The sequence below is a fragment of the Cyprinus carpio genome, chromosome A16 (assembly GCF_018340385.1).
Source record: "Cyprinus carpio isolate SPL01 chromosome A16, ASM1834038v1, whole genome shotgun sequence".
NCBI classification, from domain to species: Eukaryota; Metazoa; Chordata; class Actinopteri; order Cypriniformes; family Cyprinidae; genus Cyprinus; species Cyprinus carpio.
This window is the reverse complement of record NC_056587.1, coordinates 665100-680355: the sequence shown is the minus strand read 5'-3', so window position 1 is coordinate 680355 and position 15256 is coordinate 665100. Positions and strand designations below refer to the sequence as shown.

Sequence of the window (15256 nt, the reverse complement as noted above, 5' to 3'; positions counted from 1 at the left end):
GAAAATTAGTAAGCATGAAGGTACACCCCTATACCTAACTTAAATGGGATGCGAGCAGATTGTACGAAAAAGTACAAATAGCCACCAATTCTGCATGTATGTAGATGTAAATGTAAATATTGTTACAAATTGGCATGAGATTGTGTTGGAATCTGCACTTTTTCGTATTTATAACTGTTGAGGAAATTCTGTATTTAAAATACATACTGGAATATCAGCGGAGCTGAGATAAGCAGACTCATATCAGTAGCTTAAACAGATCAAGTTAGCCAAAATATTTCCATAAAAGGAACAGGTATGTTTAAGAGAGTGATGACGAGTGTTTAAATTCTGTGGAATTCTGTTGACACGCATTCCAAGCAGGTCTACTTATTGCCAATATCCGTTAATGCAAATTAAGGATACACCCTATTGAACATGGATAGAGCTGACATTTAAACAGTCATATGAGGTAAAAACCAGTCACCTCTGCATTGTTCTTTCTATTTATCAAAAGATTTTTCCTGTATACTGAAGGATGTGTTCTGATGTTTCAGGAAAGAGTCTGAACTGATGCATGACACTTTTACAACTCATTCATGGACATTAAGATGATTCTTTGCATCAATCATGTTTACTCACAGATTACTCAAAGGTAAATAATAATGCTTATGTTACCAAATGTTTGTTAAGATGTAATAATGTTACACGTCTTATGCAAAAGTGTTTGGTTTGGCTTTTTATTTATTTTTTTGGTTTGACTCATATTTTTGTCACTGAACTTCCTCTTACAAAGAAAGCAAATCACATTCCTATGGATTAAGATAAGATAAGAAAAAAAATACAATGATCACATGATGTAGCTGCTTTGCATGTTCATAACATTTTTTGTAGCTTGTGAACTTCCTTCTTCCTTGTAGATGTAGATAGATAACTATATTGTCAAAAGGGGAGTGAAGGACACACATACACACGCGCACACACACACAGATAGAGAGAGAGAGAGAGAGAGAGAGAGAGAGAAATTTATACATATCTTGACATTGAATGTTGACATGCACATGGCAGAGATCTCCCCAGATTTACTATTCAAATCAAATAAACTGTCATACTCGACATGCTTTTGTAAATAATGTAGAAAGGTCATATGTAAAATTGTTCATGTCTCAACAGTTATATTTATATAACTGAGTTCCATTGCAAACGGCTTTCAGCAGTAAAAGCAAAAATAACATTAGCAAACACTTTTACCCATATGCAGTATATTCAGGTAGGTCATTATTACCATCAGATATAGATAAACAGTTATTTGAAATCAGTAGTTATAATAATGAAATTTAATAAAGTAACAAATAGCACAAAACGTGTTGAATTTAAAGGTGTTTAAGTTATGGATTAAATGAATTGTAGTTTTTAATACATACTTCAGATGCCAGTTAAAACAGTGCAATCAGTCACAATTAAAATCAAAACAGAAACTATTTCACAGAAACATTTTATTTTGTGACAACAGCAGGTTTCCCAGCTTGTTAATATTTAGTTAACATAAAACACTCATGTATGTGGTATTCCTTGGTATGTGGTCAATCTTCATCTAAAACTGTTAAGAACATTGTGCTGTTTCTTTTTTCTTCCCTTTTTTAATAACTATGATACATGCAGTATTTGTATATTTTAAAACTTGGATTGCAGGATTGCAAAATTTAGCTGCAGGATTATTCAAACTATACAAGATATAGTGAAACCAATAAAGTGAAAACATAAAAATGTGCATATTCCCTTATACTGATGTTTATTAAAAAAGTTACTGAAGATTGTGTTTGTCATTTACTAATTATGGTACCACTGGTTGCATGGGAAATGTCTTTGTATGTATATTAACATACTATTTATGACAATGTTTTTCTTTATTTCTTTTCACAGCTTCAAAAATGTTTTAGAGATTTTTTATTTTTGTTGTTACTATACTTACTGTGGTTCTCCTATTATTGTCATTTTCAATGTTTCTTGCCAATACAAGACTGAGAACTTATTTCCTGTTCACATTAATGATTATAATGCACTGGCAGGATATAAACATGTTGTAAGTTGCTACTTGGACACCATGAACTACACACAACAACTTATGTTAAAGCAGTTTTTAGAAACACTTTACTTAAAGTCTTTACATATAATGTATTAAAAGTAGTTTTAATTATGCCTTATAATGCACCTTATGATCAAATGAATAATTGTAACCATAGTTATAATACATTATGATACTTAACGATTCATTGTTACACCTTTAGAAAGTATAATGCATTAAAACACATGACGAACTATATAATGCGTTTTAAACTTAGTTACAATTAATTCTGAAAAATATAATGCATTACAACTTACATTATGAATACCATCAATGCATTATATATAAAAGCTTTGAGTGTTATCGCTGACTTTTATGAAATTTTATGAAACAGAACAAGAACAAGAGCGCAAAAGATAATGTCTATGGAACATCTTTGCAAACAGATGCTATAATTAAAAATCTGCTATGACTGTCTCCTCTGAAGAGAAAACATGAAATTGGTACTCATTTGATAGTATCTCTGAATTTGTTCACATTCATATAGATGTTTGAAGACATAAATGTGTTATGATTACACAAATACCTATATGCTCATTTGAAAACCGTGGATAAAACACCAGCATAACATATTATAATAACTTTCATCATGTTGAATTGACACAGCTAAAGACTCAATATTTTTTTTATAATTATTCATTGTATAATATATATCATTATGTCCAGCCTTTGACATATTTTGACATGCATACATGTAAAATCATGACTAATTAGTGCAAAGAATAATGAACAATGAGATGCTCAAAGTCAATTTTGCATAGAAGGAAAGAATGTCCTTTGTACATTCAAATCATCAAATCGTAGTAGAACCAAACTGATATGAAACGTAACATTAAAGCACAATGAAATATGATATCCAGCACTGTGGTAAGTTTCAAAAAATGCAATGAGTCACATGGTCAAATCACAGTGCTTGACATAAGTATTGTAATAAAAATCTGTCAGGGGATTCCCACCCCTAATAACTGAAACAAAGAAATACAATGAAAAGAGTGCAGGAGGAATCACACCTACTACTATTTTAAGTGATTCTGTGGTGGAGCTGATTTGAATGAACAATTAGCAGCAGACTTGCTAACTACAAAATTACTCTGAACATTGAAAACAGGGCCGTTCCTTAATGAGTGCAATAACATACATCTATATTTAGACTGCTCAAATTACATTTCAGGTTCTCTCCAAAACCAAATCTGTAGCCTTCGAGCCAAGGTACTGTACAGTTTGCTACACGTTAGGAGCAACAATTTATGCAATGTGCATCAACCTCTTAAAAAACATCTAGACACACATTTGACTTCGTAGTCATACAGAGTTACCACACATACTATGTGATAATTCATTAAGGTTCGGAGACTTCAAAGAGCACAAAACAGAAAAGAGCTACCAAAGCTACAGAAACAAAAGTACAATTACAAAAATTGTACCTTTAGTGGTACAACACGTTGTCAATAATAATTGATACCCTTAAATGTACAAGTTTGTATCTACCCTTCGAAGGTGCATGTTAGTAATAGGTACCTTTAAAGTAGTAGTAAGTAATAGTAGTGGTAATAGGTACCTTTAAAAGTACTACTATAAATATTTAGGTTTGAAAAAAAAAAAAATTACGAAGTTGAGGGAATGTCCCAGTGACAAGCTGTTGTACCTCTAAAGGGCCAAGTTCGTACATTATCTTCTCCTTAAAGGTGCACATTACTAGAGTTTTAATGGGTACCTTTTAAGTACTACTATGATAATTTAGAGGTAAAAAGGTACAAAGCTCAGGGATCACCCCAGTGACAAGCTGTTGTACCCATATATGTTTGTACCTTATCTACCCCTAAAAAGTGCACATTAATACCTTAGAGTAGTAATGGGTACCTTTAAAGTACTACTATGCAATTTTAAAGGTAAAAAGGTACAAAGGAATGCACCAATGACAAGCTGTTGTACCACTAGATTGACAAGTTTGTATCTTATCTCCCCCTTAAAGGTATATACTAGTACCTTAGAGTTGTAATAGGTACATTTTCCACTACTAATAGGTACCTTTACTACTAAGTACTACTACAAACTTTTTAAGGGTACCAAAGTACCTCTAAAGGTACAAATTTTCCACATTTTTTTTTTCTGAGAGCGTAAAGACTCTTTGTTTTGAGAAACTTGGCATGCTGTCTTTTTTATGATCCCATAGATTCAATGAATGTATGAATTCAACTCTCCCCTGGACTTGAGTTTTAGAACCTCTGCCGCCAACTGCTGTGCATCTTTCAGCTCTGGGAACATTTCCATAACTTTGTTTACATGATGTGGGTTAAAAATCGCTTGAAGCCTCTTCCTGACCTCCTCTCTTTCTTCCTGGAAAGCATTGGACTGTGGCATGCATGAGTGCTTCTGGCTTCCATAGACATCGGGAGACATGTGCGAGCTAGGACAGGGTAAAGGTTCAGGTAAACTTGTTGCCTGTGGTAAAAAGAAAGCGTAAGACCAGGAACTGTAAGCAGGAAGACTGTAACGCTGGACAGGGTTAGGCAGGGAACTGCAGGCACCAAAGTTGGGCTGATGGTTGGAGTAAGGACTCATGTTGTCATAGTAGCACTTGCCACCTGCAGGTACACCAGGGTTACCAGACATCGGTGAATGATTGGATCTCATCCTATGCAACTCAATGCTCTGGGATGGATCTGAAAACTGGCTTTGGTAGGATCCAAGCCCTGAGTCAGAACTGAAAATGGACGAAGGGTTTGTTGTGTAAGGTGCTAGCAGACTGGTTCTATCTGCCGAAGCACTGTGTTGTTCCACTGTGGCTTTATATAAGGGCTTTTTCGTTGACAAAATATCATCCCAGTACTGGAGCATAACATTCCTGCCAGCAGAGCTCTTAGGATCCAAGTTGAGCTTTTGTTCCAGTTCTTGCTCCAAGGAGGGTGAGCAGGACCCAAAATCAGGGTCATTTCTTGGGTACACGCCTCTTAGTGGCCCAGTTACTCTGCTGTCCTCTTTTGAACCAGACAGTCTAGCATTCTCTCGAAGCTCATCAGCTAGAGAACGCTGTGACTGGTTTGTGCGCTCTGGGTGGTAGAATTTACACTTGATCCCATATGTGCATTTCTTTCCTGAAGAGTAAAAAGACAAATTTGTTATAAGGTCTACTTCAGGAATGTGCAACATCAGTCCCGGAGGGTTGCTGTCCTGAGTTTATTTCCATTCATAATCAAAGACACCTGCCTATTTTCTAGCAACCCTGGAGACATAGGTTAGATTTTTCAGGTGTGTTTGATTAGGGATGTAAATAAACTCTACAGGACATTAGCCCGCCAAGACCAGATTTGCCCATCCTTGGTGTACTTCAGAGAAACCCAATATCTTTACTAGATAGCCCAGGTGTGTTTTATTATTGCTCCAACCAACAAAAAACAAAACAAGCCAACAGAGTTTAGCTTCAACCCTAATTAAACACACCTAAAGCTAATCAAGGTCTTCAGACTCACTAGAAATTTCACTAGAAACTAACCCTAAGTGTGTTGGAGCTGGTTAAATCTAAAATCTGCAGGACAATGGACCTGAATGAGCAGGATTGGACACCCCAAACTGTCTGCAAAGGTACAAATAACAAGTTGACACCAATGGGATTTAATCTCTCCAGCAAAAAACACTTGCCTAAAACACCTTGTTTGTAGTCATGCTATTATGTCAGTCACTATGTTACACATTTGTATAATGCATAATTGCTTACTGGCTACTCTGGCCTACCCTCAAGGAACAGTTGCATAGGTGGCTTTACTATGTCAAATAGATGCTGTTTGGACATTGTATGGACTTCCAAAAACAACACAACAGTTACCATAGTCATCGTTCTGTTTACAGTTATGGTAAAGGGCGTTACATTTTGATACACACTTTAAGTGGCTGACCAATCAGAGCAGACTGGGCTTTTCAGAAAGGCGGGCTTTAAAGAGACAGTACAGTGAGCATCAAAGAGTGTTTCAGGCAGAAAAAAAAGTTGCTGCAGCAATGTGCAGTATTACATTTACATTTACATTTGGTCATTTAGCAGACACTTTTACCCAAAGCGACTTACAAATGAGGACAATGCAAGCAATCAGAATCAACAAAAGAGCAACAAGTGCTAAAACAAAACTCAGTTAGCTTAATGCAGTATACATAGCAAGGGCTTTTTAAATAATATAATAAATAAAAAGGAAACAGACAGAATAGAAAAAGAAAAGAGCAAGCTAGTGTTAGAGGTCTTTAAAATTATTATATTAAGTAATAGTAAAATAATGTGATTTTTGAATCATGTAAATGTTTTCTAGCAGACTTAATTAGCATACTAGGGGAAATATAATCAATTTAATTAAATTCATCAAATCACATATATCAGTATTTGCTAAGAAAAGGCCGCCAACTGAAGAAAATGTAAAGACATTGCATTAATGTGGCAGTTGAAAACAGACTTTACAATTGCTCGAGAAGTCAATATACCATTTTGCTTTGTTTTCTTATAATTGAGCATGAGCTTATCACTGTCCTACAGGGTGTTAAATCCAACTTGAATGTCTTTGATGGCAGGAAAATTCATTATTATGAAATATGGGATGAGTCATTGGGCATGATTAATGATGTCGATTTTTTTATTGGGCTATATTTTTATAATTAGTTGTACTGAACTAACACATAAAATTTACTGCCCTAGAAATGTATTTTAATTAGTAGTTTGTGGTTAATATGGCATATATGATTCTGAATGACAGAAACTGATAAGTACTTACCATATGGACAGAGTTGGCGCTTGTGGTCAAGCAACATCACCTTTTTCCGAAGAAAATTATCTAAATTGGGTCCATGACGGCCGAGAGGGTCATCAGGTGGCATGAACCTGTGCAAGATGGTGATGATAATGGTTAAATAAATGAATAGGAATAAGACAAGGTACTGCCAAAAGCATTAGCAGCTATTGAAGAATAGTTATAAGAACGTACTTGTCATTAACAAAGGAGTACATAAGCAATCTCTCCTCAATGCAACGTTTCCAATCTGGACGTTCGCTTTGCAGGTCACGATATGTGTCGTTCGACACTATAATGCCATCCTCATCGTAAGCTAATTTGACAATAAAGCGATCGTCGTAGCAGACCACACGCTTTCCTCCGACCCTTCGTGAAGGTGTAAATACAAGAATCTTCTTCCTTTCCAGCTCTTCCAAAATATGCTGATCTGGAAATAAAGACAAACACTTTTTACATTTTTCTTTGCCTTTGTAGACAATTTTAGCATGACTTTGGAATGAAGACTGTCTTTCTTATAGTCATGGGACATTATTTGCCAGTCGCTGATAGAATACCTAGACCATAACACCCATCAATTTGAAACAATTTGACAATTATTATAGACAACTTCTTTAAGCTGTTACTAATTTTTGATACAACTACCCTTGCTTGACCAGTTTTCTACATTACAGATACAAAACAAATGGTTATTCCCCCAAAATTAAAATTTAATATCCACCAAAGGTAACCATATCAAATGCTACTTTGGGGAGGTGGTAAACTGAAAGATTTCAAAGAACATCATCTATGAAACAGGAAAGAGGCAATAATTCATCACACAGCACCAGACTCGATTATAGATTCACAGTGAAACTCAAGGTGATAAGGAAATCTCTTGAACTTCCTGGTGGGGAATTCCCTCTGAGACATGCAGGAAACTTAACTCTTCCTTATTCTTCTAGTTTTGTTATTAGTGTTCTTGCTCAAATTGATTTGAGGAATTTGAGCAGGGGTGTTCACAACAAAAGACAGACAGTCCAGGGACATAAACAAGTGAGATTATCATCTCCACATCAACACCTCTGGCTTGTTAAACCTTAAGTCCTAATACAAAGGTCATTTTGTACTAGTATGCTGTACCAGTTTCAGATGTACACAGGGACTGTTTTGCAACAGTAAACTAATGAACAGCAAAATTTTACAAAATAGTTAAAATTATAACCAGATGAGAAGACATGTTAATTTTTGCCATGTGAAAATGCCACATTCTTTATTAATGCACAACAGTCAACAGCTTCAGCTTTACAACAATGTATTGATGTAAGTGTAATATTTTAAAGATGTCTCATGTTCACCAAGGCTGCAATTATTTGATCAAAAGTACAGTAAAAACAGTGATATTGTGAAAAATATTACAATTTAAAATATTTTAAACTGTAATTTATTGCTGGGATCAAAGCTGGATTTTCAGCAACATTACTCCAGTCTTCAGTGTCACATGATCTTCAGAAATCAGTATATTATGCTGATTTGCTGCTCAAGAAACATTTGGTTTTATTATCATTGTTAAAAACAGTTGTACTGCTTTTCTTTTTCACTATTTATTTATTTATTTTTTGATTCTTTAATGAATATAACCTTCAGCATTTATTTGAAAAGGAAATCTTTTGTAACAGTATAAATGTCTTCATTGTTTCTTTTAATAAATTGAATGCATCTTTGCTGAATACAAGTATTTATTTCTTAAAATAAAATCTTAATGACACCAAACTCTTGAACGGTAGTGTATGTTTACTGAAAAACCTGACAAAAATACTGCTGAAGAAAAATAGTTTTTCCAGTGTGAGATATAGGCATATCTGAGTCTGTGCAGTCAGATGGGCGTTTTTGCTTTTCAGACAAATCGGTCTGTGATGACTAATTTTTACCAAAAGTGCTGAGGGAGTGTCTCTACCTGAAATAGGTACACCAGGCCTGGACTGCTCTTTTCTCCAGGAAGGCACAAACACAGTGATTTTTCTGTGTCCTCGGTCAAGGAAGTAATTAACTGCCAGCTTTATCCCACGGCAGGAAAACACTTCCTTGTTCCCATGACTGAAAGAGAACGAGAGACAGTAAAAAAGAGAGAGAAATTAAATTGGCAAATGAGTAAATCAGTGAATATTCATGCCAAAAACCACTGGTCTGTACACGTTAGAGGCCTTTGGTGGTTAGGTCTCACACTATGAATGTAATGTTTTTAATGCCCTGTCAAATTAATTTTTCCGTCTCCTTACAAGTCTTGTGTAAATGGCTCTTTAATAATTCTGTGTGGTTTGGTCATATGTGTTGCCTGTAGTAAACCACATGAATTGCTCAGATATACGTAGTTCCCTCCACTAATATTGGCACCCTCTGTAAATATGAGCAAAGGTGGCTGTGGAAATAAATCTACATTGTTTATCCTTTTGATCTTTCATAAAAAAAAATCAATAAAAAAAAAATCACAAATTCTAACCTATGACTGATGTAAAACAAGTGGGGGGAAAATCTTATAATGAAATAAATGTTTTCCTCAAGTTCACGTTGGCCACAATTATTGGTACCCAATTATCGCAACGTCCTTTTCCCAAGATAACAGCTCTGAGTTTTCTCCTGTAATGCCTGATGAGTTTGGAGAATACCTGACAAGAGATCTGAGAACATTCCTTCATCCAGAATCACTCCAGATCCTTCAAATTCACAGTTCCATGTTGGTGCTTCTTCTCTTCAGTTCGCTTCATTTTGTGCTCAATGAGACATTTTTGTGTTGATTTTGATGTTTGTTTTGGATCATTGTCCTGATGGAAGATCCAACCACGGCCTATTATACGATTTCTAACAGAGACAGTCAGGTTGTAATGCCACGCCAGCAGAGGGAGCCCTCGCCCGAGTACTGACTGTGTGCCGATCCCTCTGCTTCACCTGTCATTTCCTGTTTGGTGGACATTTAAGCATGGCCTTAGCCACGATTACTTCGCGAAGTATTGCCAGCCTGTCTGCCTTACCGAGCGCCATTCCCATTCCCATTGTTTGCCTTCTTGTGTATGATCTTTGCCTGGTTACCCTGTTTTCTGCCTTTTGGATTGCCCACTGTTTTGTTGCCTGGATTGGACTGCCTATCTGTGTATGTACCCCTGCCTGCCTCACGTTTCTGATTCACTGTCTGCTGTTTTGGATTTGTTTGCTGTGGATTTCATTAAAACACTGCACATGGATTCTAACGCCGCCTCAGCGTCCTTACACAGGTTTAGATTTATCTGTTGGTATTTGAAAGAATCCATGATGCCAATATCTGAACAAGATGTCCAGGACCTCCGGCAGAAAAATAGGCCAACAACATTAAAGATCCAGCAGTATATTTAACCATGGGTATGGGATACTTTTTTATCCCTGTTTGCACCAAGTGCATCTGGTGGGTTTGCTGCCAAAAAGCTTATTTAGTTTCATCTGACCATAGAAGCCAGTCCCGTTTGAAGTTCCGGGTGTGTCTGACAACTGAATATGCTGGACTTGATTTTTTTTTTTTTTTTTTTTTTTTTTTTTTTTAGGCTTTCTGACTCCAAGACTCAACTAATCAACTAAGACTTTGGCCACTCAGATTCTCCTCCTCACCATGCACTAGGATGATATAGACACACGTCCTCTTCCAGGCAGATTTATAACATCTGTAGTTGATTGGAACTTCTAAATTATTGCCCTGATGGTGGAAATGGGGATTTTCAATGCTTTAGGAATTTTCTTACAGCCATTTTCTATTTTGTGAAGCTCAACTATCTTGTTCTGCAGATCAACAATTATTACTATTATTTTTTTTTTCTCTTTGTGATGGATGATTAAGGGAATTTGGCCTTTGTGTTGCTCATATTTATAATCCTGTGGAACAGGAAGTCATGGCTGGGCAATTTCATGCTCCTAGTCAACCCAGTGTGCTAAAAAAAAAAAAAAAAAAAGACGATAAATTTGAATGGGTGACATTTTACTCAGAATTTCTAGGGGTGCCAATGATTGTGGCCAACATGCATTGAAGAAAATACATTTATTTCATAATGTGAGTTTCCCCCAACTTTCAATTGTTTTACTTCAATGATAGGTTTGAATTTTGTGAATTTTTTGAATGAAAGATCAAAAGAATAAACAATGCAGATTTATTTTCACAGCCACCTCTGCTCAAATTTACCAAGGGTGCCAATATTAGTGGAAGGCAATGTAGTTAGAAATTCCTTATTATGCATTTTACATACATATACAGACTGTCTTAGAAGTTTAATGCAGCCAGGGGTCTGGGGCCCACTAGGGGGCCTCAAGAGGACTTATGTATTTAATTAAATAAAATGTTATATATATATATATATATATAATTTATATATATATATATATATATATATAATATTATATATATATATATATATATATATATATATATATATATATATATACACACACACATGTACGTGTGTGTGTGTAATATAAGTATATATGTTTATATATATATATATATATATGCATTAATGTGTGTAAAGTGTCTATATGTTTATATAAATATATATATATATATATATATATATATCTATATGTTTATATATATATATATATATATATATATATATATATATATATATATACCAATACACATACACACATACATACAGTTACTTATAGCAATGATGCAACTAGAAGGCAAGCTAAAACACAACCTGAGTTGCATAAACTAATTTTGGAATACTACAACAGTTCAACAACTGGAACGCAAGCTGTAGTTGTTGACAGATGCATGTCCAATATGTTTATAGCACTACTGATAAAGAAAAACGCAAGATAAGACACACAGGAATGATGACAGAATTGTTTGTTTTGACTGGGAAGCTACATCTAACAATACACTCAAAAGAACAACAGCCATTTCCATTACGTCATGATGTTATCACAAATATCAGTGCATTTATAGTCTTTCACACACAATGTGTGCAAAGTCTTGTAATTTACCACGTTTCTTAGACTACTTGTAAACCCTTCATTTCAAGGAAGAATGTCTTTCACAAAATTCCCCACTGCAACCTTTGCAGAATGCATGACCAAAAATGTTGCCGAGTGTGGCCTCCTTGAAGCGAAATGGTTAAAACAGTGCATATCATTTACATACCGGAGAACAGAGAAGCATGGACAAAGAGGAAAACCTTTTCAGAAGAACCAGGTCTAATTTTAAAGCCCAAAGGCAATATGAGAAATTCACTACGGGAAGTGGTAAGTAAAAGTACACTGAACGCACTAGTTACTATTTTTTTTAAATTAATTATTAAACAATTGATGTTTCTTCCAAATAAAGAAATATCAACATGCCTGTATTTGTGGCATTATTTGGATGTGATATTCACATTTTTATAAATCCACTTTTAAAACATTCCTACTGTTACAACAATCTGAAGTGAACCAACATTAATAAAAGAGTGGAATCAAAGTGAAAGCCTAGTAAAATTGGGGAAAAGTTTATTCACAACCAGAGTGCAGCTGTCATGAATTTCCCTTTGTAATGTCAACTTGTTGATACTTGTTAAACTGGCAAAGACTCTAAACTCTACTTAGTTTTCAATCTCCATTCTGTTTCTATTGAAAGACTACAGAAAAATTATAGATAAAAAAAGGCCAGTAGTACCGTGTCCTCACCTCATTGCCACGTTGCTGCCATCAATAACAATAGATTTCAGGTCACTTTCGGGTTCAGTGGTGTCCTCCAGCGTTGAGTCCTGTCCCCTAGATGAGCTTCCTCCACGATGGGGCCCACCATCATCACTGTCTGAGCTAGAAGAGGGCACTGCCTTCGCCCCTGAACGCACCAGCTCCCCCAGCACCGCATTGGTGTCCGTCCCCAGGCCGAGCTTCCTCAGGGCGGCCTTCACTTCTTGTGGAGAGTAACCCAGCTTACGAAAGAAGTCGACCTTCATCTGCAGGTCATGGAGGTCAGGTCCGCCTTGGCCCAGACCAGCGGGTTGATGGTAACACCCCGACTGCATCCCGTCGTATGTTGGATGTGTGATTTTCTGAGGTTTTTCAGTGTAAGAGCTGCTGTGTCGTCCATATGCTGCTCTGACATGTTGCTCTTGCTTCTGAATAAGGCTGAAACATAAACAAATAAATGGGAAATAAAACAGTCATTACGATGCAAGTTATAAATCACAATTAAACTTAATATTTACAAAACAAATTTTGAATAAATATAAAATGTAAACGGAAGAGCAAGGTAATATTTTTATATAAGGTATTATCTTTATACATACATTCATACATGTATTTTATGCATTACATGATTTGATCTTCATAAATTCATTCATTCTTTCTTTTGAGCGATCAATTTATATACAGTATTTTTAGTATTGAATTTCTATTGTAATTAGGAACCAGTTGGGATTTCATATACTATTAAATCAGAATAAAAATCCAGTAAACTCTTGAATGATTTTAGGGTCCTTCAGGATTGTTTCTAAATTATACTAGAAATCCTGTTCACATTTCTATAGGATTTTTGACTAGGGTTATTAAAATCCAAGTTTTGCTAGGAAAACTTCCAATATAATTTGTGAAAATAACTAAAGATGTGATCAGGAATATTACCCACCATTAAAACAGACTTATTAAGGGAGAGCATGTATAACTCTAATGCCCAATAAATGTAACATCAGTAACAACTTAATGGACAACACAATTACAGTGACCATATTATTTATGTATAAGTACAATTCAATCCTCCACCAACCTCCTCCCAAAAATAATACACAATTTCATGCATGGATATTGCAAAAAAATAAATAAAAAATTAAAGATTTAATTTAGAATACATATTAGAATAAAGTAAATATAAAGTTCAACAGTTTTAAAAGAGTAATCTATCAAAGGTTACATGTTTTCGTGTTGTTTGAGTTGAATTTGATATTTATTTGCAATATTATCAGAATTTTGACATTTCTAGGCCAGTGAAAATGGTTCAGTGCATTCAAAATACATGGAGATCAACCCAGTATTGACTTGCTATTTTACAAAATAATAATAATAATAATAATAATGTGTTTTCACAAAATAAATCTGTTTCCAGACTGTCCCAGGGGCTCAGGCATAATCTTTGGATAATGGTAACATTATGTACTCATGTACTCCAATGCATATGATAAACAAAATAAATTTATAGAGGTTTATATCAGGTGTAGTTTTCCTTTTTGCTTTTACTAATTGCTGCGATATTCAAATTTGAGATATTTAATGCAGTGAACTTTTTACACACAAAGCAGTGAGCTTCTGTTTATTTAAATTGTACATTCCAGGTGTCATCTGTTAAATTATATTATCAATAAATGACATATAGTTATCTTCCCCTACTTCTACAACACTTTCCACAAAGAGTTTTTGATTCATTGATTAAATAAGAGACCATATACAGTGTAAAACTCCTACAGACACAGGGCTATAATAGAAACATACCCGACTAAACTCTAACATACTGCCAGTGACGCTACAATACAACAATATTCTCCTTCTCAACTTCAACACTGTCTATGTTTGAAGCTCACAGGGGCCTTTAACTAAACTATGCTTCAGTCCTTTAGACCCTGGGTAATATACTAGATGAACTTCTAAACTGTTTGTAGTTTTGAAGCAAGAAGAATAAAGCGTTATTTAAATGTAAACTACTGGTAGAGTGTGAATGCATGTCTCAGCTGTTACACAATACACGTTTATTATGTCAACGTTTATAAAACAAAATTAAATCTAACCTACCATATTCTCCCAGTGATCAGTCCGGTGATGTATAACGTGTGTATGTGTGTGCTAGAAAGCACCGATCTTGTGTTTTATGACGTGTTTTAATGACACTTTTATTCCTCAACTTCCTGCTTCAGGTGACTCAACCTGTTCCTCCCCCGGCAGAAAGAGAGAGTGAGAGAGAGAGAGAGAGAGAGAGAGAGAGAGAGAGAGAGAGAGAGAGAGAGAGAGAGACTCTGCTGACCTTATTACACTAAGACAAACGACCACTTTTACATTAAAATTATAGTTTTATGTTCATATTTGTATTGTTTTGTCCTTTTTGACACTATTAGTACTGATCAGAAAATTAAGATTTCTGTTTTTGTATTATTTTCATGACAATTAAGCACATTCCCCCCTTACTTTAAATTACTATGATTAATGTGGATGTGTTATTTTCTATTATTATTATTTTTTCAATACTATTTATGAATAGATTCTCCATACTTTATTATTGTACTTTTTAGGCATTACTCTTTAGTTGTTGTTTTTTTTTTTTGGAATTGACCTGTGACAGAAAACACTTTCAAGGAACTGCTTGTAATATACTGGATATTCACATTAGACAACACTCTTTTGATAATAAATATGA

At 35.0% G+C, this 15256-nt stretch overlaps 1 protein-coding gene across 1 annotated transcript; it reads right to left on the bottom strand.

Annotated features, from left to right (window-relative positions):
• Positions 1–1466: 1466 nt before the first annotated feature.
• Positions 1467–14795, bottom strand: LOC122147941 (endoribonuclease ZC3H12A-like). Its single transcript, XM_042771939.1, has 6 exons — positions 14638–14795; positions 12535–12984; positions 8807–8946; positions 7066–7300; positions 6856–6962; positions 1467–5199 (listed from the first exon to the last, which is right to left on the bottom strand). The coding sequence occupies exons 2-6, from the start codon at positions 12879–12881 to the stop codon at positions 4280–4282; spliced, it is 1749 nt and encodes a 582-aa protein (XP_042627873.1). The 5' UTR covers positions 12882–12984; positions 14638–14795; the 3' UTR covers positions 1467–4279.
• Positions 14796–15256: the final 461 nt, after the last annotated feature.

Coding starts and splice junctions, on each gene's coding strand:
- LOC122147941 (XM_042771939.1), bottom strand. CDS start 12,881: ATGCAGTCGGGGTGTTACCATCAACCCGCTGGTCTGGGCCAAGGCGGA. Junction 7,301..8,806: donor GCCTGGTGTACCTATTTCAG/GTAGAGACACTC, acceptor CTTTATTTCCAG/ATCAGCATATTTTGGAAGAG. Junction 5,200..6,855: donor GCGCCAACTCTGTCCATATG/GTAAGTACTTAT, acceptor TTTACTCTTCAG/GAAAGAAATGCACATATGGG.